General features: G+C 37.5%; 1 protein-coding gene across 4 annotated transcripts in view; it reads left to right on the top strand.

The window, feature by feature from the left end:
• The first annotated feature begins 1,989 nt into the window (after positions 1-1,989).
• The window catches only part of cdc14ab (cell division cycle 14Ab), a 45,145-nt gene continuing 26,056 nt past the window's right edge, over positions 1,990-21,078 (top strand). For 2 of the 4 annotated variants that reach the window (XM_077226297.1, XM_077226295.1), the window contains exons 1-5: positions 1,990-2,597; positions 3,587-3,677; positions 4,661-4,736; positions 10,383-10,475; positions 14,047-14,126. In XM_077226297.1, the coding sequence (XP_077082412.1) occupies positions 2,501-2,597; positions 3,587-3,677; positions 4,661-4,736; positions 10,383-10,475; positions 14,047-14,126 (437 nt within the window). In that variant the 5' untranslated portion in view covers positions 1,990-2,500. The remainder of the gene's footprint in view (positions 2,598-3,586; positions 3,678-4,660; positions 4,737-10,382; positions 10,476-14,046; positions 14,127-21,078) is intronic. The other 2 variants (XR_013203335.1, XM_077226294.1) reach the window with 1 other exon arrangement.

Below are 21,078 nucleotides of genomic sequence, written 5' to 3'. Positions count from 1 at the left end.
CCAAGTTGATTGTACTTAAAAAATTTAAAGCAATGACTTTTTTTTACTGTGTATATTAATATCATAAATGGGATTTTAAGATTAATTTTAAAGTTTTGGATTTAAAATAGTTAAACAATTGCTCATTTTAAATTTTAAATATCATTTATTTATTACATTTTATTGAATAACTAATTATTGCAATCAAATAATTACACAATTTTTAAAACTCTTCTTATCCATTCAATGAGAATCCATGCATGCGGAACAAAATTACGTTGTTTGGACCCTATTGGCTTTCATTGCATGGACAAAATATCTTCTTTCGTGTTCCACAAAAAAAAAGAATGGTGGAATGACGCGAGGGTGAGTAAATGATGATACGATTTTCTTTTCTTTTTTTTTTTGGTTGCAACCAACACCATCTACCTTTCAGGCTCTACTACTAAAATGCTAATAGAATAAAAACAAAAAGAAGCTAGTTCCTAAGCCAAGGGGCAACAAGTTCACTCTTGTTTACTCATTTGCAGATTATTCAAATCCTATACGCACAATGCACCAAAACATCCTGGTTTGCTCTGTTTGCTGCCTAAGCACATAAAACAACACCGAAAGATCAGTCTGAGCTGTCATGAATGGACCCATATTACTAATCTCCTTCATGACGTCCATCTGCTCAAACGGAACTATTTAGGACCCGCGGCGGTGACCACGGTCACAGTGTGGCCCGTTGATCTCTCCAGCTGTTGTTGTGGATGACCCGAATAAACAGTCTGCTGTGGGCCAATGATATTTGAGCTCAGTGTTACAGATTGCCTGGCTACTTGTGTGTTCATAGATGCTATCAGCAATGATGATATATAGACAGACAGATATATAGGTATAGACAGTATAGAAACTAAAACACAAAGTAAATTACAATTCTATCGAACTATCAACTGATGAATTAGAAGATTATCTCCAGAGTGTCAGAGACACAAAGCAGAGACGGATCGTGAGCAAGTACAGGCTCAGTGAACACAGTCTAGCCATCGAGACCTGCAGACACACAAGGAGCTGGTTACCCAGTGCAAAGAGTGTGTGTTCACTGTAGGACAGGAGAGGTCGAGACAGAGTCAGAGTCTTCTCCTGCACTGTCACAAATACAGTTCAATCAGAGATCTCTACTTCAACTAATTCACTAACTTAACCTGTTTAACAAACTTTACAGCCATGACTGAAGTAGAGCAGATAAAGATCATATTAGGAGAGGGACAGACAGCAGCACTGGCTGCCAGATATGTGTGTGTGCCCCAGCCTGAGACGAGACTGCAGGTGAATGTGTGTGTAGTGTGTGTATTGTGTCTGACCTCAGTGTGTTTCCCTACTGTCCACCACAGTGACCCTCAGTAATATGTTCACACATGTTCTAATTTGTTATACTGTTATTATATTTTATTATTTTGATGTCTTTATTATAATTCATTCCAAGCTTTGGCAATATTGTATGTACAGTCATGCCAATAAAGCAATTTTGAATTTGAAATAGACAGACAGATAGATAGATAGATAGATAGATAGATAGATAGATAGATAGATAGATAGATAGATAGATAGACACACATATATATATATATATATATATATATATATATATATATATATATATATATATATAGACAGATAGATAGAGGCAGACACATATATATATATATAGACAGACAGATAGATAAATAAATATATAGATATAGCCTAGACAGACAGACATACAGATAGTTGAATAAATAAATAGACATACAGTTAGAGATAGATAGATAGTCAAGTCAAGTCACCTTTATTTATAAAGATAGATAGATAGATAGATAGATAGATAGATAGATAGATAGATAGATAGATTATCTATCGGGACACATTATCACTTTATCAATGTATCTTCCGGAATGTGTGTAAAAGGGGCTTGAGACTAAAACAACTTCTTGTCCTCTGATTGGTCGAGTGAGAGTTAACCCAGGCAACAGCCTTCCGTGCAGCTGATTGGACAGCGCCGCACCACGTGACGTCTCTTTAAGATCTTTCTTGACTGTCCGCGACCATGGCAAGGGAAAGATTTCCACCTAATGACCAGGGCAGAGTTACCATGCAAATGCTCGCGACTCGTATCTGCCCAGTTTGAAGAGAAAACGGATATATAATACGACGAATGCTGGTTTGACGGCTCACGCGAGAGAAAAAAAGATTCCGGTGCTGTGATCATTCACGTACTTTTACGCGGGACTCGCGATGCCGAAATGACGCACCTTGAGTTGTTTTAACAGTTGCAGATTTTTTCTTCACATTTTACGCGTGGTATAACGTAATGCCACAAGATTCAAGTGCCTTATTTACACATTTCATTGTTTTTTTTGTTCTTGAGCCACCCGTAATATTTGCGCCATCCGTTTAGAGAGAAGTTGCATCGGTGAGAGGAAACGGATTTTAAACCAGCAGTTACGTTAGTTTGTTTTTCTTTTAGGAGTAGCTTCGCCTCACTCGCCCTCCGTCGATGACTCTAGACAACTTAAAACATTCCGCGATACTCACAACCTTATTTAAAATGGCTGACGATTATGATTTAATAGGTGCTTCGGAGTTTATTAAAGGTAAGTACAAGTTTCAGAGGATTTTTTGAATAACTTTGATTCATTGTGTTGCCATCAGATAGATAGATGGACCAGGGTGTGTGTGTGTAAACACTTATCATATGACACCAACTTTTTCTGTGTTGTTGTAGATATTTTTTATTAACTTGTTAGCAGAAGTGCAGAGTTTTATTTATGTATTTCTTTGTTTTCCATTTATTTATTTTATATAATATTTTCGTGTAAAATGCTTTATTGAAACATTTTTTTTTGTATTTAATTATATATAAATTCATATAGGTAATGCATCAACCCTGTTACCATGAACACTATTTTCAACTTTTTCTAACGTTTATTAAAATTAATTTTAAAAACTTTGTATTATGACAGCATCTCTTTTTGGAGATGGTATAGAGGATGGAGGACATTAATAGAGGACATTCTTAAATAGTCAACCATGTTATCTTGATTTTGTAAAGGTGATTATTGAAAATGTATATTGTAATATTAGCATTATAGTCTGTTACTAAAAAACACTTTGTAGTGTCCTCAAGACTCGAAATGGCTATAAATTGTCAACCCTGTTATTCTGCTATATACCTAATTTACTTGCATTTCATTTTTTCAATTGGCATACTGCAGTTTACACCTAAATGTATGCTTAAAGACATTCTTTATCTGATAGAACATGTAAACTCACTCACTTCATTTATTTAGATTTGTGGAGAACTTATTTTTTGTCAAATTTGGTGAGAAAAACCCTTCATTTATGGAACACACTTACGTTTCCTCTTACCATATTGACTAAAGTTCAAGTAATGTGACAATTTACATCTAATTTTTAAGTGTATTTAAAGCTGCAGTCCATTGGATAAGTCCATTGTTTCACACGATTAAGCCCAAGCCAATAATCCGATGATAAAACCTTATCTCTGAAGAGTATTAATAGTTGTTTTATAACTGTACCAGCTTGTTTAATTGACCATTTGTATTTTTTCCCCTTTTTTCAGATCGACTCTATTTTGCAACCTTAAGGAGTAAGCCGAAAAGCACTGCGAATACGCATTACTTTAGCACGGATGAGGAGTTTGTGTACGAAAAGTGAGTTTTCCCTTCCTCAGTCATCTTTCAAAGCCAAAACCCCCAGCAGGCAAGAAATGGTTCCAAAGTCTGTTACATAACTCTTTAATCAAACGCATCCTTTAGTAAAAGTTGCATTTTTATCTCCAGCGTTCCATAATGGACCTGTCAATCTTTAATTTAGAATTTCCGGATGTTGGTGGGATTAGTGAAAAATGGAACTGAGGTTCATTACATTATTGTGACAGATCATTTGTGACCCTGGACCACAAAACCAGTCACATGGGTAAATTTTTGACATTGAGATTTATACATCACATGAAAGCTGAATGAATAAGCTTTCCATTGATGTATAGTCTGTTAGGACAGGACAATATTTGGGCGAGATACAACTATCGAAAATCTGGAATCTGAGGATGCAAAAAAATCAAAACATTGAGAAAATCGCCTTAAAGTCGTCCATTTATGTTCGCGATTGTGCTGCATTCACTCACAAAAATGTTTTATATATTTACGGTAGGAAAATTTACAAAATATCTTCATGGAACACGATCTTTACTTAATATCCTAATGATTTTTGGCATTTAAGGAAAATCGATAATTTTGACCCATACAATGTATTGTTGGCTATTGCCACAAATATACCCGCACCACTTATGACTGGATTTGTGATCCAGGGTCACATTTGAACAGAAAACTGTTTTTGAGATTGACTTCTACAGATGAAATATGGTCTGTTTTGAGGGTCCATCTTATTATAATTGCAAATTATTATGTAAAAATACAAAAAAGTACAACTTTATTATTTATATTTGAAATTACAAGAATGATTTCACCATATCCATACATTCCAAAAGAGACAAAAACTTTTTGTCTTTCTATGTCAGTTTAACACCGGAGGCCCCGTACAGTTAGAGGCCCCATTAGCCTGAGCCAAATAAATGTATAAATTAATTATTTTCTTCATTAAACTATGAGAGTTTCATATTGTTCTTTATTTATAGCTTTTATGCCGATTTTGGACCCCTCAACCTTGCAATGCTGTACAGATACTGCTGTAAACTCAACAAAAAGCTCAAGGTGAGTCAAACACATGCTTGATTTATTATGTTCCTCCTGGAGAATGTGCAGTATGTAGCTATAACAATTAAAAAAAAGCTGAGGAATTTGCACTCACACCCCCTTCGGTGGATATTATGGGCTGTCCGATGTGCTGACGTTTCCTTTGTTTGTAATATGGGATGGGAATTTAAACTTAATGATACAGCGTTGAACTTCAGCTACAGTTAGGAAACATTCCATTCAGCCCTCACTTTATCAAGTCATCAGCTTGTTTAATGCCATGTCTGTTAGGCAAAACCGCATGTGCTCATTAATAAAAGCGAATTTGACCAGAGAATCAATAGGATATATCACATGCATCTTTAGCCATGTGCCTCCTGTCTTTGACTCACCTGTCCTGCCATTTTAATGTGGACCGAGAGTGTCTCCTGAGACCACAGGATGTTCTTGGCTCAGGGCCTTTATGCAGATCAGCAGTTCAGGCCATGAAGAGATTTCTTCTTTATGGAATATTTCTAGTTTGGTACATTTGTGTAATGCTGATTACCACAAAAATGTATTTCCACTTGTCCCTCCTCTTCTTAAAAAAAAGAAAAAGAGAGCAAAAAATAAAGATTACAACTGGCTTACAATGTAAATGAATGGGAATTTGTAAACGCTAAAATACTGTTTCAATAGTAAAGACCTAAACAACAACAAGACCTTAAGAAAGTGTTCATATAAAATAAACTAACCTTTTCTGTGTGGAGTTATATCTAATTTTACAACTTTGTTTACAACACATTAGAAAGACTGTGAATTGTGAAGTACTGAATTGTGGGGTTAGACCGTTAAACAGTTTTTCACCATTGCTGTGTTCAGGATTTTCTGGGCGGGGCTAAAACAGTAGCGCGATGACGCACTGGAGCCACCGAGGCTGGTCCCTCCCCTAACAATATAAATAGAGCACATACGCATCAGTTTTCTGCTCAATCGCGAGTTACTGTCAGTACTACTAGTTACTACAGCCTACAGTTTGCTAGCTAGCTATGCCTTCATCACGAAAATGCGTAATACCTGGATGCGATCACTTACAAAACAGATTGGTGTCCTTATTTAATTTTCCGAAAAACGATCATATCAAGAAGAGGTGAATTAATTTTGTGAAGAGCCACCTTGATGGAGAGCTGGGGATCACCACCAACACCCGCCTCTGTATTGATAATTTCACACAGGATAGTTTTATAAACTTTTTTTTTCTGGCTCTGGAGGCTCAAACATGTATGGCTTTGTAAATCCAATGAAGCTGCTAGGAGCCTCCATTCCGGCTGTAGCGGTGACAGTTTGGTGAGGTGGCGGCAGCTTTCCCGTGAGTGGGCGTGGTTTCAATATTTTGATCGGTTATTTTATTTACTTGGCAGCTTTTTTTATCGTTCAAATTTGGCTGAGTGGCTAAGAACACATTTTTTTGTGGTGTGACAAACTCCGAACACATACTTAATTTTGACTTTACAGGGACTTTAAACTGTTTTACAGCTAAAAAAATACACCGGTTTTACAGAACAATTAATGAAAGTGCTTTGATAAAATCAAAAGCTTCACATTTCTGGTTTTAAATGCTCCAAAAATTGGCCAAAAGTTTTTTTTCTCCAATAAGCCAATTGGCCAATAAGTTTCTCACTTCCATTTTTGCCTTTTTTAAGTTGACTTTTTGTCGTAATTAACATTCTCAGTTGCACTTGACTTGTACTGAACCCAAACTATTCCTTTAATCCACAATTATACTATAAAACCAGTCATTGAGAATGTCCACTCAGTTTTGGTTTATGAATGTCAGATGGACATCTGCAAGTTGTGTTACGCCTAGAATCTGCCTAGTAATTTCTCTCAAGGTCGTCAAGTCTTTAAGTTAAGTCTTTATATAGTGGTTTAGTGAGTAGTCGTTTAGTTGTCGTTTTTATCTAAGTTGTGTTCAGGGATAATCTTCCCCAAGTTTAGCTTAGGGTTAATTTAAGTGCCTTGCACAATGGTGGATCTTGTTCACTTTGGGGATTGAACCAGTCACCTTCCGGTCACCACTTTTAAACTTATCCACTAGGCCAAAGTTTCACTATTCAAGTCCAACTTTTTCTTGCAATTGTTATGGGGCTTAACAGGATATCAGCAAAGTATTATTGACTACAATCTTCATCGATCTCTGTGCTCACGGTCTGCTAAGAAAGTGAGTTGCTTATGTAACCATTCTTTATCTCTTAGGCCTGATCCTCGCTTCTATCAGATTCGAACAAATGTTGGGATTAGACGTGACCTTTTTCCTATATCCAGACTTTAGCAGCAGCCACTGGCATTGGCCTTGCCATATGGTTCATGCGTGTCCTAAGGATTTATAGAGTAGGATTAGATGTCCGAGTACTGCTCTGCATGCATCAGTTGTGATGGGCAGGGACATGGGATCCATCCCAATCCATCAGCTCCCAAATTTTACATTCGATTGCAAATACAGACACTTTTTAAAGGGTAATGTTAGGTTGGGGGCAGGTAGCAGTGGGTACTTTGGGTTTTTACTAGTTGCTTTCCAAAACCTAGTGAGCTGCCTTGCTTGCTACTACCTGCATAGGCAGCTACCTTCTAAGGTAGCATCTTAACTGGAATAAAACCCCATAGTGACTGATTTGGAACACTGACAAAACGTTTTACATGAGCGTATTGCTAACAACACAATGTTTGCTAGCAATATTCTGTTTTTTAAATTAGAATATTTTTCAACATTCGAATTCAATAAGTGCACTTATTAACATTTCTTTTGTTCACCATCTTAGTTTTTTTAACTTTCCGAAATGCATTCTGTTATTACCTTCTTCACTAAGGATATTTGTGGTTCTATCATACCTTATATATTTTGTCTAAAGGTGATGATACACAGGGCAACTTTTTGAGCAATGTTGGTGGGGAATGTAGCTGTCAACGTGCAACCAGATGAGACACAGAGCCACGACCGATCTAAATTATCAAGATAGAAATGTATTGCCCATTTTCAATGGGAAAGTGCCCAAGCAACAATCACTCTGCAAGATCGCCCAGCAACATTGCTCAAAATGTTGCCCTGTGTATCATCACCTTAATGTGTCTTCAGTAGTCAATTCCAACCACCTGCCTTTTGGAAAGTACCTTTGTCTAGATGTGCTGTCTAGTTAGGAAACTCGGTTGGTTTTGGAACATAGATACAATATTCTTTTTTTTTTTTAGAAGTGTTTAGAAATGTAGTTTTTGAGTTTCATCAGCTTTCCGGAGCACAAAACGGTTAACTCGACACAATGCCAACTTTAGTTTCCAATTAACCTATATTGAGAGGTCAGCAAAGAGGACAAAGCCCCAAAGCACACAAGGAGTTTATAGTGTCCATGTAGGGATTCATTCTGCTGACATGTCCATTGTCCACTTTAAGCATCTGTCTAAGGTAAAGGAAGGTGTTTTAATAATCAACCATTTTATCTTTTTGTTTGTTCTGTGTTTCTGAAGCTGGCAAGGTGTAGTTCTCTCATGTGTTCATGTTTTGGAATGTTAAAGGTAAAGTCCCGTGGTAAAGGCATGATGTGTTTTCTTCCTAACCACTTTCACTACGTCCACACCCATCCAACCATGTAAATGTCCCCGCCTGTTTCTAATTTACAAGTTGTTTCCTTAGAGATTTTTTTTTTCCTCTAATGTCACTGGTCTTGGGCCTGAATGATTGGTTGTAGGCTGCAGGAACCACATAGCAAGAAGAGAAACTTTGATAGTATCTGTTCTAGTAATATCTGGTTCTCATCAGATCAGCTTTCTAGCATTGCTGAGCAGAGCTTGTGCAATCTCAAGTTGGTGTTTTTGAAGCACAATCTGATAAAAAAACGCTGTCAATCTTGAGGGTCAGCGATTTCTTCCCCTCACTAGCATAACCACCTCCTGCATGTGGATGCTGCTATTTAAAAAAAAAAATTGTTAACCTTTTGCCTGGAAAGTAAAAAGGGTTCAACTTTGTGAGAACAGATGATCTGTTTGAGAATGGCTAGAGAAAGGAAAAAGATCTTCAAACTAGTTGACATTCGATATTGTTTTGCTTATCGAATTAACTTGAAATGTTTCAACCCCGTTACTATGATTCTAAAAAGATTATCTCTATATTTTCACTTTCCAAACTAGTTTGCATTCAATATTGTTTTGCTTATTGATTTGCCTTGAAAAGATGAAAGGGTTCAACCCTGTTTACTATGACTCTGGGAGAAAAGGTGACCTCTAGATCTTCACTTGACTTTCAGTGTTGTCTTGCTTATTGATTCAACATGGAAAGATAAAAGGCTTCAACCCTGTTACTATGACTCTAAGAAAAGATGACCTTTAGATCTTAACTTGACTTTCAGTGTTGTCTTGGTTGATTAAACTTGGAAAAATAAAAGGGTTCAACCCTGTTATGAATTTCTGAATATTTATGCTAAAAAATAATTAGCAAAAAGGTCAAATTTTTAAAGGGGTTCTCCTGTTAAAAAAGTTGAGCTCTCAGCTTATAGTTCTTAGTAAAATTCCTTTTCTTAGTTTTGCCTTCGGTGTATATTTCTCTTTCTTTGGGGGTGGATTGTAGGTGGACAAGTTTGAATCCTCATTTGTGTGCCGGCAGTTTGATTTCACTGTTATTCCACCCCAGAAAAAGTTTTACTCTGCAGCATGTGGAGTGACACAGGAACAGATGCTTTGAGGGCTTTTCAGTTCAGCTCAGATCTAGCACAGATTATCCTGAAGCTTTTGGTGTGTGCCTGTACATGAGTTGCCTTTTTGCAGCTACACGCTGCCTCTCGCATGCACATTTTGGCACACCTGCAGCACCTCCCTGTGCATTACTGCAGCAGCTGGGGCAGATGCAGCAACATCTGTCTCCAAATTCCCTCATGTTAAATCCACTCAATTGAGTTATCCAGAATACACCTCAAGCTAGTTTAAGCAGGAAAATATGTTTTTTTGTGAGCGTGTGGAATTTGTTGGTACTGAGATATTCGCTAATGAGATTCTCACAACCTGTTTCCCAAACATCTAACCAGTCATTTTAACTGTAAATGGGTTTGAAGTGACTTTTTTACATTAACCAAGATTTTAATTTAATCAAGACAAACCTACAAGTTTAATGCTTGATGCAGTTCTCTTTTACCGTCATGTTAACATAACAAAAAAAAAGTCTGATGCAGTGATTAATGATAATTTAATTTTTTTGTAATAGCATTTTAAAGAAGTCTTTATATAATTTATATTTGTTTCTTTATAAATACTATTTTAATGAAAACCATGTTGAATGATTTATTTTGGTTTTTATTCAAATAGCATTGCTGCAGGTTTTGTCTTTTGTTTAAATTGCAGTTTTGTTTCTTTAAATTGCCATTTAACGATTAATGCCATTTTGTGATAAAATGCTTTAAACGAAAACTTTAATGATTGATGTAAATGTTGTTTTTATACATGTAAACTTACTGGAAAGTTGAACAACTGTTGATCTTTTTATTTATCTTATGCAATTTTGTTATTCATTTTCATACATTTTTCTGTAATTAAAACTACATTGAACAGTTGATGTAATGCAAGCTATCTAAAATAAATTGCATATTTGAAATGTTTTCTTGTATACCTTGCTTGCAGTGTAATGGATTTGTTTTTTGTTTCCAGTCATTTACACTGACCAGAAAGAGGATTGTTCACTACACCAGCTTTGACCAGCGCAAAAGGGCTAACGCTGCTGTGCTCATCGGTGCTTATGCTGTGAGTATCCCAACTCTTTCTGTCCTTCTGTCTTCCTCTGGCGTTAATTACTTTCGCTTGTGTCGAGGATTCATGCCCAGGACGGAATCTGTCATGACCCTGCAAATTAGCCGGTCAGCTGTTTACATCAAAATAAACAATCCTCCCACATCACAGCATCGACAGCAAATTCATATGTAGTATGAAGTCTTCTCGGATGTTTGCCAGCGTCCTCATTCCAGCCTCCCCCTCAGAGAGAGCGACAGACTGCTGACTGATTGGTACATCCCTCGCGTTGTGGTAGCACGATAACTACGTCCTTGACTTGCTCGCATGCCAGTTTGTCCTGTTCCAATGCATTCATTCATCTATCCCACCACGTACACAGTGGCCATTGTGAAACGCCATGACTGAACAAGCGATGCCAGCCGATTGCGCCATTGGGCAACTCCACTTTTCCTGTTCCTGGCGCTCTCATGGAATGACTTCGGTCCGGGCAGATTCATACCTTAGATGGCACCGTTAGCTTTGTAAAAGGCACAGGTGCCAGCTATAATGTGGGCCAGTGCCATTCTGATAATGTAAATGAGCCACATTTTCTGAGCTCTCTAAAGGGTCACGGCACCATTTATTTCTGCAGATATTTTAATCCTCTTTTTAATAGCATGCACTTACTGTTCAGTTTATTTGTGCTGATTTGTACTGACAAAGCAGCTACTGTCTCACAATGACATAAGCCCTGGGAGATAAGAACGCTTCTTTCCTCATGAATATTGATGAGTCCTAAATGGCAACATGGAAAGGAAGTGTTATGAGAGAGGCTTCTCTATTTTCCTTCAAAAGAAGCCACTGTTAACGTGTTCCTACTAGATCTGTAATTTGAAATATTAGGGAACTGAAAAGGGTGATGGTGTTATACAATATCAGCATCCTTTTTCTCTGATCTGGGCTATCCAAAGAGGGGGGATCTAATTTTCCCTTGCTTTCCATTGGACGAGGGCCATGACGAGTTATAATCTGGCTTTTTGTATAATCTGATTTTGGACAGTTGTGATGCAATGGCTGCATGCCACCATAAATCCTGTGTTGGATGTTATATTTTTATATATTATTTTTCTTATATTTTTGGTTCCCTATCTGCAGAGACTATATAGCTACATTCAAACTGCTGTTAAATATGTCCCAAATGTTACCCCCCCCCCCCCCCCTTATTTTTTATTTATTTTAATATATATTATTGACATTATTAATCATTACGATTGTTAATGTTAATACAAAACACATGGATATTATTTTCTTCCTCTTTCCTTGCAAACCTGGTCTTTGCAATTCTAATTATCTTGCAAATGCCTATCAAAGTTGGTGTACTTCCTCAAAATCTGTCTACTAGGAATGGTCACATTTACCCTCTCAGTCTAAATTTAGTCTGAACCCTGATCCTGTTCTTAATTTAGTTGTCTTAAATGGAAACTCATTTTAGCTACCTTCATAAAACCCAACCTCTGGAGACAGCTGTCAAATCATGCGGATTCTCTCCTGTAATGTGCTCAAGATGGATGTTTTAGATGATTCTCTCATATACTACTGTGATCATCTCCAAACTGCACAAAACAGTCGTTTCTTCTCAGCTTGGGATGCCTATCACTCTTTGCGTGCATGGACGTGCTTTCAATGTAATTTGTCTTTCTACTTGCAGTGAATCTTCTGTAAGTAGGTTTTTATTGATCCAGGCTTGTGTGGGATGTGCGTTTCTGGCAAGTGCAGATGTTTGCTGCTGATCTGCCTTACATGACCCAGTTTTATCATATGAAGGAGATTATTGGTTGAACAGCTGGGGCCAAGATCTTCCATCGTTTCTCTGGGTCACATGGGACAGTAGGGTGCAACACAAACAAACAAGTGCTGCCCCTTCTCATGGGACTGAACTTAATCTGCCGAACTGTTCAGCTAATTGTTTGTTGGTGCATATTTCATGAGCTTGTTCAGAAATGATAAAGCTCTGGCCTCCTGTTGAACAAATACAGCCTTCACAAACAGTCACTTGAACTCTCTCCTAGTTTGTCTTTTATGTTGTCAAGTACTGGAGAGCTTAAGATTAGTTCATGCAAAAATGAAATTTCTGTCATTTACGTTGTTCCAAACCTGTGTGACTGACCTCCTTCTGTGGAACAAAAAGAAGATATTTTGAAGAGTGTGCAGGTTGCTCTTTTCCATGCAATCACAATGAATGAGGACTAAGGCTACCAAGCTTCATAAGATGCAAAAGTGCCAAAAAAGTATCATAAAGTGGTCCATTCTATATATTATAATTGTAAATTATTATAATTATTATATTATACATTTTTACTGTATTTTTTCGTAATAAAAGTTGCGTTGTTCATTTCCTACACACTGGTAGTTTCCGTTTCATTCAGTAAATCTCTTTTTTATACTTTTGTTTTTCATTCTTGTTATATTCTGAATATTGTTAAATTTAAAGGATTTGTTGAGTGTGGGGAACTATAAACTATTTTACATGCATTTCTGAATGAATAGTAAAATGTGATTTGGACACTGCAACTTAAAAAAAAAACTTTTATTTTTTAAATTGCAACAGTCCAATTTTGACTTATTATCTGGAAAATACTGTAGTTATTTACCAAAAATCACGTTTGCAAGTAGCCATGTCAGATTTGTGAATAAATCATTCTTTTGAGTCAAATCTTTTCAATTAATCAATTGGTGCAGTTTATAAAGTTTATAAAGATTTTACAAATGGAATAGAGAATATTCAGTGAATATTTAATATTTTAATAATATTTGAATTATTGTTTGCATGTTTGAAGCGTGAAAATTAGTTTCCATTTATTGTATTTGCATAGAAAAGAGCAATTGGCACAACCTTCAAAATTTCTTCATTTGTCTTCCACATCCAAAATAACTTAACTTGCCGTGCGAGTAAATTACGTAATTCTTTTTAGGCTGAACTATCCCCTTTTCTGTATTTCATGCATGTTGGACAGCGTTGCGGTTCACATGCGTTTCTTTTTCTTGTTGGCACTACCCTGCTGCATTCTGACACCAAGCCACAGAAATGTTTAAGGAGTGAGCAGAGATCTTATTATAGAGCTCTTTCTCTCTGTGATGTCAAGAGGGATTGGCATGGATGAAGGGAATAGATGACCACTAAAACTCGTCACTTCAGCAAGTCTGTGTTTGTGACTGCCGCACTGTGCCGTGACAAGTCGTCCCAACTTGAGAAAGGCCCCATTGTGCTGAGCCACAGCATATCATCTGTGTGACACATTCAGCCTAAACATCACCTTCCTGAAAGTATATTTGTGTATTTGATAAAGAGAAACATGTACCGGCATGGATAGGAAAAACTAATGAGTTGGCATTTGGGAAGTAGTGATGTCTGATTTGCTAGTGCTTTTCATTTAATTTGAAATAAAATCTAAATATTAGATGAAAATATTTAATTACAGAAAACGATTTTTATTAGTTTTAGTTAACGCTGTTGTTAAAGTCTATAAAATGAATACCAAGCTTTACCATTTAGCTGCTTTTCTAGTGCACTAATGTCATTTCCTGTTCCTGTTTCCTGTCTCAGGTAATTTACCTAAAGAAAACCCCAGAGGAAGCCTACAGAGCCCTGATTTCAGGCTCCAATGCCTCTTATCTTCCCTTCAGGTAAGACAGCCTCATATCCACTTCATCTGAAACATGGGGAATTTACTTGGCTGTGTGTAGTGTGTAGTTGTTTCCAAAACTAAGCCAATGTATATTGCCTTATTTCTCCCACTTTCCTCTCCCTCTTATGGCACATTACGTTGTAATCTGATTTTGCATGAAATATTATATTTTGTGGCTCACAGTGTTTTTAATGTGATAAACTTCTTTGCCCAGATAAATAAATGGAAAATGTTTAATGGAAAAACAGCATGGCCATTTTTTTGCAAGCCATGAAGCCGACATCTATATCGTGATGCTCATATTTGCAGCAGGGTTAGATTTATCTTACTCCTACCGGTTGACATCTCTGTCTTTTAGTTTGGGATTACGGAGTCCAATCGGGTCAGCACACTCATGTAATCCCTTCTCTTGAGCTGAATTCTGGACTCAGTTCAAAACTGTTGTAAAGGAAAGGACATTAAAACCTTCGAGTTGACCACCATACATAAGGCTGAGTGCCCTTAATTATGAAGAAACCCTTCTGTGGCAGGTTCTAGACTGGTAATCTGCCAAGTCTGACTATGAATGGGTCAAAGGGAAGATTCTGTTGTGAATGGGGTCTTGTTGAGCAATGGTGTTGGCATTTCAAAACAACAATTACACAACAGTAACCTTCCAATAAATAAGTCTTCACACGTAGTGCGAGTCTGTTTCTCCTGTCACACTATGCGCAAGGCGTAAGTTGTGGATTTGTGCCTGTGAGACTGCGGTTCTGTTATTTCACCCCCCAGTTGCCCTGTTCAGGCCCGGGACACACCTAGCCAACTAGCTGCGATGAAAGCTGACAGTGTTGTCGCCTTTCCTCGGCTGCGTCTCGGACAAAAAGCTGCACTTGAACACACCAAAAGGTCTTAAGGCGAATGTAAGTAAATATCTGCAGACCTGCCAACCTGTACGCATTTTGCGTAGAGGATACGCCTTTTGACCTCAAAGTACGCTAGTGCGATTTGTCACTCTAAACTACGCAAAAACCTGGTGACGCGCCTCTCTGTACACGCGCAGTCCTCAAATCAAACAACAGCATAACAAGAAGAGTTTGACCAATCATAGTGCTGGGTTCATTCCCCAAATAGCAAGCGGGGATGATTGACAGTAAATCGGCAGCAATTAAGAATCCCGCTCGATCCTCTTTCACTCACACGGGCGGCGACCCACCGTCTGACTGATTTCATAGGCAAGGACAGTAGCTACAGTTGTCACAGTACCTGACTCCTGAAGGTAAACGGGCTGGGTGGATGTGGAAAGTTGAAATATTGTACTGAGTTAACTTAATCCTCTGGATTCGATGATCACACGGCAGTGAGCACAATCACATGGATTATCTTAAAATACTCCGTCATTCATGGTCACTCAGATAAGAGGAAAACAATCATTCAGCCATGCAAATTATAAAATGCTTAAGGTATGCTGAACAATAAATCTAAATAAAATTAAAATCGCTGTGGTTTAGTGATTATGAAAGTTCTGTGATTTGTGGATTACTGATAAACGCGTGTCTGGAGAAACAGGCGTTTATTTATTCATTCTCAGTGTTGAGAAACGTAGCCTGCATGTGTTACGTTATTGTGTTAATAATTAGGGATGGGGCCGATCCGATCCAGTATCGGTATCGGCTCCGATACAGCCATTTTTGCCGGATCGGGTATCGGTCAGACGAGGCCGATCTAAATCCGATATTGTGTGTTTACTATTGTGTTATTGTTAAGCCCCACAAAAGTATTATAAAGCACCATTAAGTGTTCGTGCACTATATTATAAGTGTTCTGAAGCCATTATATAGTGTAATGTGAGATAGAAATGAATATTTAAGTCATTAAATTCAAGATCACGTAAACTGTTCCCTCCGCTGCGGCTGTCAATCATTCTTCACTCAGCATCAAACAACGCGTCGCGTTCGGTTATGACAGTCAACTCGATGAAACTCTCCAAGATGATTCAATTACTATTATTATACTTGATCTGTAGATAAAGCTCTATGGTTTCGGATAAAATGACTATCTTGCTGGACTTGCTGTACCTTAATCATGTTACTTTTTAACGTGTGTCTGACTGTTAGATCACAACACTGGAGAGCACTATAATTGTTCTTCAAGCACACAGTAACTGAAATTTAAAACTGTTAAAAGAAAAGGCTGAATAAACTATTGCATAGATAGATACTGTACAATACACTACGCATCAATATGTCTTTCCTTTGTGCGTTGAACTTTTCAATGCGGACTCGACGCGCTGCGCGCTGTGACTCCATGTTGCTTCAAGCGCATCATTCTGCGCTCGGGATGCGCATAAGCGCTTTGTGCCGCACTGTATTGGAGTCTTTCATAATCATATCATAATACTTTTGAGCAATGAAAGATTATAAAAATGTCCCATCTATCATATGTTGCTGCCTCAATAAACAGCTGTGCTATACATTAAAAAAATGTCTTAATTTTATAGTAGCTAGACTATATATAAAATAATTTATCTTTTTGATTTTTGTTATCTTGTTTTTTATGAATGTATTTTACAACAATACAAACAGCAATGTGTAACGTTTTACCAGATTTGGTGCTGGTGCCTACACTTATTGTCTCTTATTTGTTTCTAACCTTATACTTACCTCAAGTTGCCTTTTGGGACATACATGCATACATATCATACTTGCCTGTAGAGAGAAGTTTATTGCAGCATCATATAAAATCAACAATAATGATAATAATAATATTAAAGCAAACACAGCTCTGGTGTCGGAATAGTATCGGTATCGGCCGATATCCAAATTCAGGTATCGGGATCGGATCGGAAGTGAAAAAATTCGGATCGGTGCATCCCTATTAATAATAACTAAAGTACCCAATTATGTTACATATTTATTTTGTATGAAAACTAGCACGTTAGTTAGGCTACTTATGGATACCTTTGTAGGCTATCAGTGCTGCGCGAGCTCTCTCAGAAACATTTGTATAAACCATTGAAAAATAATTTCAAGGTTGGCAGGTCTGTATCTGTCTATATCATCAGATATCAATGGTCTGTACCTTGAGGGAAAGGGAAACTGAAACTAGGACTGCAGATATACAAACCGCAAACAAAGCAATGCTTGCTTACCATTTTGAATACCAATAACACTGATCACTTTCCTCGTTCCAATCTCATGCTCATGTTTTTATGAAAATATTCGATGGCTCAGGCAAGATGATGTAAAATTTCAAAAAAAAAAAAAATTTCAAAAAAAAAAATCTCTACCTTTTTTTATTACTGTGTAGTTAGTATTCTGGGCTATTCAATCCTCTTGGCTGTTTGTGGCCACCAGATGAGATTTGAGTGGCCCTGTCCTCCCTGTTCACTGACCCAGAAACACAAACGTCTTAAAGTTCACCCAGTCCAAGCACATAGCTGCAGATTCTGTTATGCGTGCATATATAATGAGGGACAACAAGATAGGCGGGGTGACCCTTGGCCTCATCGAACAGAAATGCTCATTGTTGTAGTGGACTCTCATTGACTAATGATTCGATGCTGTATACACTGAATAGTGAAGAGGCCTACATTTTCTGAATCTGCCATCTTCAGTGCAGTCCCACGGTGCTTTTAGCCAAGGGTTTATAAATGTATGGAACAGGCCATATATCTGTACTTTCTGAGATGTGCTGTAAGTGCATAGATTAGCTCTGGCCTTCAAACAGTTTGGAAACGTCAGTCACTGGATGCTAACAGGAAACAGCAGATTTGTTTTTGCTGTGCAGTTATTAGTGCTTTTCCCAGAAGTCCCCCTTTGCTCTTCTTCAGAACACATACTTTCATTCTTGTCATCAAGGAAAAACCTTTTACTCATTGACCATTATTGGTCTGTGAAACAATTTAAACTACTAAAGAAAGAATTACATTATTCATTGGTGTGGTTATTAGTCAACACATCTATTGTTTTTCCCTCTTTGTGGGCATTAGTTAAAATGCTCTGGCACAGTTTACTTCTTGAGAGATTAACCTTTAACACTTCTTTTTTGAGTAACAGTTGAGTTATTCTCAAAAAATGTTGACGTTCTGAATTATAAAAAGTTTTTTTTAATTTCACGAATTAATTTCAGTTTTTCCCAATTGAAAATAAGTATTTATTAAATATATATCACATGTATTCAGTGTTTATCTTGAAGTGTGCAAAATAATTTCATTTTATTAAATAAAATGTTTGCTAATGAAATGATTCCTTGTATAAGTTTTTTTCATCACTGAAAAGGCAAGGCCCTTATTAATCACTTGGTCATCACAATTATTTTAAGTTTTTAAGATTTATAAAACCATAACTGCTCCTTGGGCTTGTCTACACTTGTAGGGAAGCAACTATTTACTGTATCTTCCCCATTAGGTTTATGGCATCTAGGACAACCATTATTCCATATTTCAGGCAGTTTTGTTGTGCTTATTGTATACCTGAAATTGTAATATGGATGGTACACTTGTTTTATTGACCTGGTTAGGGCAGGAGTTTGATATACGGTAAAGTAAAAGCTTAAATTACTAAGACTCACAACACTACTGGTCCCTAAAACCATTCATTGAGTTTGAAATCCTGCGGTATGTTTAGTAGTCGTGCCTCTTATGGCACTTCTTCCACTCTGTTTGCCGTCCTGTCCATCTTGAAGGTTGATTGGGCCCTTGTTTCTCCACAAAGATGTGATTGTTAGCAGCAGTGTAGCTGCGCAAGGGAAGAAAAGCGCTTTTGTCAGTGTGCCCCCCACTTGGCTGCTGTAGCCATGCCACTCGTGGAGACAAACAGTGAGACATGGTTATGTAATTCTTAGCAATTGGTTAATTCAGATAGTAAATAGTTGTGTTGTTTATGAGAGGGAACGGGGTTCCTGATGGGAAACAATGAATGGGCCATACCATTCAATAAAGGGAAGCTGTGTTTGAGACCCATGTTTGAGTACCAGAGGAAGAAACTACAAGTTGTGGATGAAAAGTTATGTGTAATTCTGAAAAGAATAATATGTTGCACCTACTGCTATGAAGTGCTACAAAGTTCAACTGAAAGGATCTCTCTTTAGTTACATTTCACTTGTTCCAGGCTTAAATGGTTTTTGGTTGTTTACTATTTTTAACTGTGAACCTGACCTTTGGCTGATCTATTCTGGATCATTGTGGCTAGAAAGTATGGTTTTGATCCATCTTGCGTAAGCAAATGCTTGCTGTCCGACCAAAATATCTGCACATTGATCTTGAGTAGTTTCCCACACCAGGTCCTACAAAGAAAGAAACTTGCATAATCAACAAGTATCCACCCAATGATGGAATGCAAAACATGACCAGAAGTTGTCTTCAAGCAATATATTTTTAGAATGACTTTTGAAGTAACTTGAAAATTCAGATGGTTTGATGGCAGTGTAATCTCTATTTAAGGGAACTGGTGTGGGTTTGTTGTTCCGGTTTGGAGACTGTGTTCTAGTGCCCTGGATGGAGAGCTTCAGTCTTAGATGAATAATTTAGACCTTGACATTGCTCACCCATTATGTAAGAACAGTGAAGAATTTTTCCCTGTCTGCCCAAATATTTGGTAATACTAAGAGAAAAGCAGTGGCAGTCTTACAGAGGAAGTTAGTAAGTTCCACTCTGCCCTGTGCGGCAAGATCTAGTAGTTTTAATTGTCGATTTGAACTGATCTTGCTCACTGTGTGTAGGCCCAACTAATCTAGATGAAGAATGCTTAAATAATAGTCTTTCGGCTCTCATTGAGGAACTCCACTCAGTTCTCTACAAGGAAGGGTGGGTTTCCTGGTTTCTTTTTTTATTTTAGTTTCACCACTCATGTATTCCTTCCTTATTTGATCACTGTCACATTTCGTCATCAAGACCTTGCATAAAATCCTGTCATGTTCGTTTTTCCACCAGTGCTAGGATCGACTTAGGAAATCCAATCAGAGTTCCTCCTTTGGGCTTTCATTGCCCTGTTATTTCTTCTTTCAGCTCTTGGTCCGCTAAGTTCTATCTGTCTTTCCAAGTTGTGGTGCATGCTGAAAGCTTTTAGACTTAATTAATCATATTTAAATCATGAAGTTACCCAGCCTACTAAATCTCAGAGAAACTTTGACCTGATATGATTACAGAGCGGCCACTGCCGTGGCTGTAAATCTGTATTTGCTTTAACAAATCATGTCCACAGTGATGATTACGTAACGGCACTAATGTGCTACTTCAGGTTTTGGCATCTGTAAGCTTGTCCTGCTTTGTTCCTCTACAGTGCTTTCCCAGGACACACCCTGTGCTTAACAGCTCTGCTTATCCCAGCCTTTTAAACCCAGCCTAAGACTGTAAAGATGCAGATGTACATGTGAATGCTGTAAACAACCCCCTGTCCGATACCACCTTTGTTGGAGAAACAAATTACGGTGGATGCATTCCATGAGATAGAATTGTCTGACTTGCCCCTGAGCCTGTATAATTGCTTGTTTAGCCAAAACTGTCCATCTAATTGTCTAGTCTATAGATTTAAGTTCTGGGCTGATAACCGAAAGTTCCAGACCCCACAAGGGGCAAAACAAATGTGCCCTTGTGCAAGGCACTTGACCCTTTGGCTACTCTGTGGTCGGACTTTCATTGTAATGTATTGCAAGTCACTTGCAATGTTTTGAAAGCATCTACTGAATGACTAATTACTAATTTAAAAGTGGACAAGTTGAAAACATTTTGCATACTATGTTCACAAAACCGGAACACTGTATAGTGTATACATTATACACTGCATAGTATGCAATGCTGCATGCTAGTATTCCATTTCAAATTAAGCATTAAAACTAAACATTTACTATTTTTGAAAAACTAGTATACAGCATGCATAGTATGCATTTAAATACACTGATTATCTATTACATTTGCTTCACTGTGCAGCATAACAACCAGAGCACAGTGAGCGGAATACCGCATCCCACAA

Source organism: Siphateles boraxobius, unplaced genomic scaffold, assembly GCF_051911475.1.
Source record: "Siphateles boraxobius isolate OS27281-9 unplaced genomic scaffold, OSU_SipBor_1 13, whole genome shotgun sequence".
Classification (NCBI taxonomy): domain Eukaryota; kingdom Metazoa; phylum Chordata; class Actinopteri; order Cypriniformes; family Leuciscidae; genus Siphateles; species Siphateles boraxobius.
This window is presented reverse-complemented; position numbering and strand designations above follow the sequence as displayed.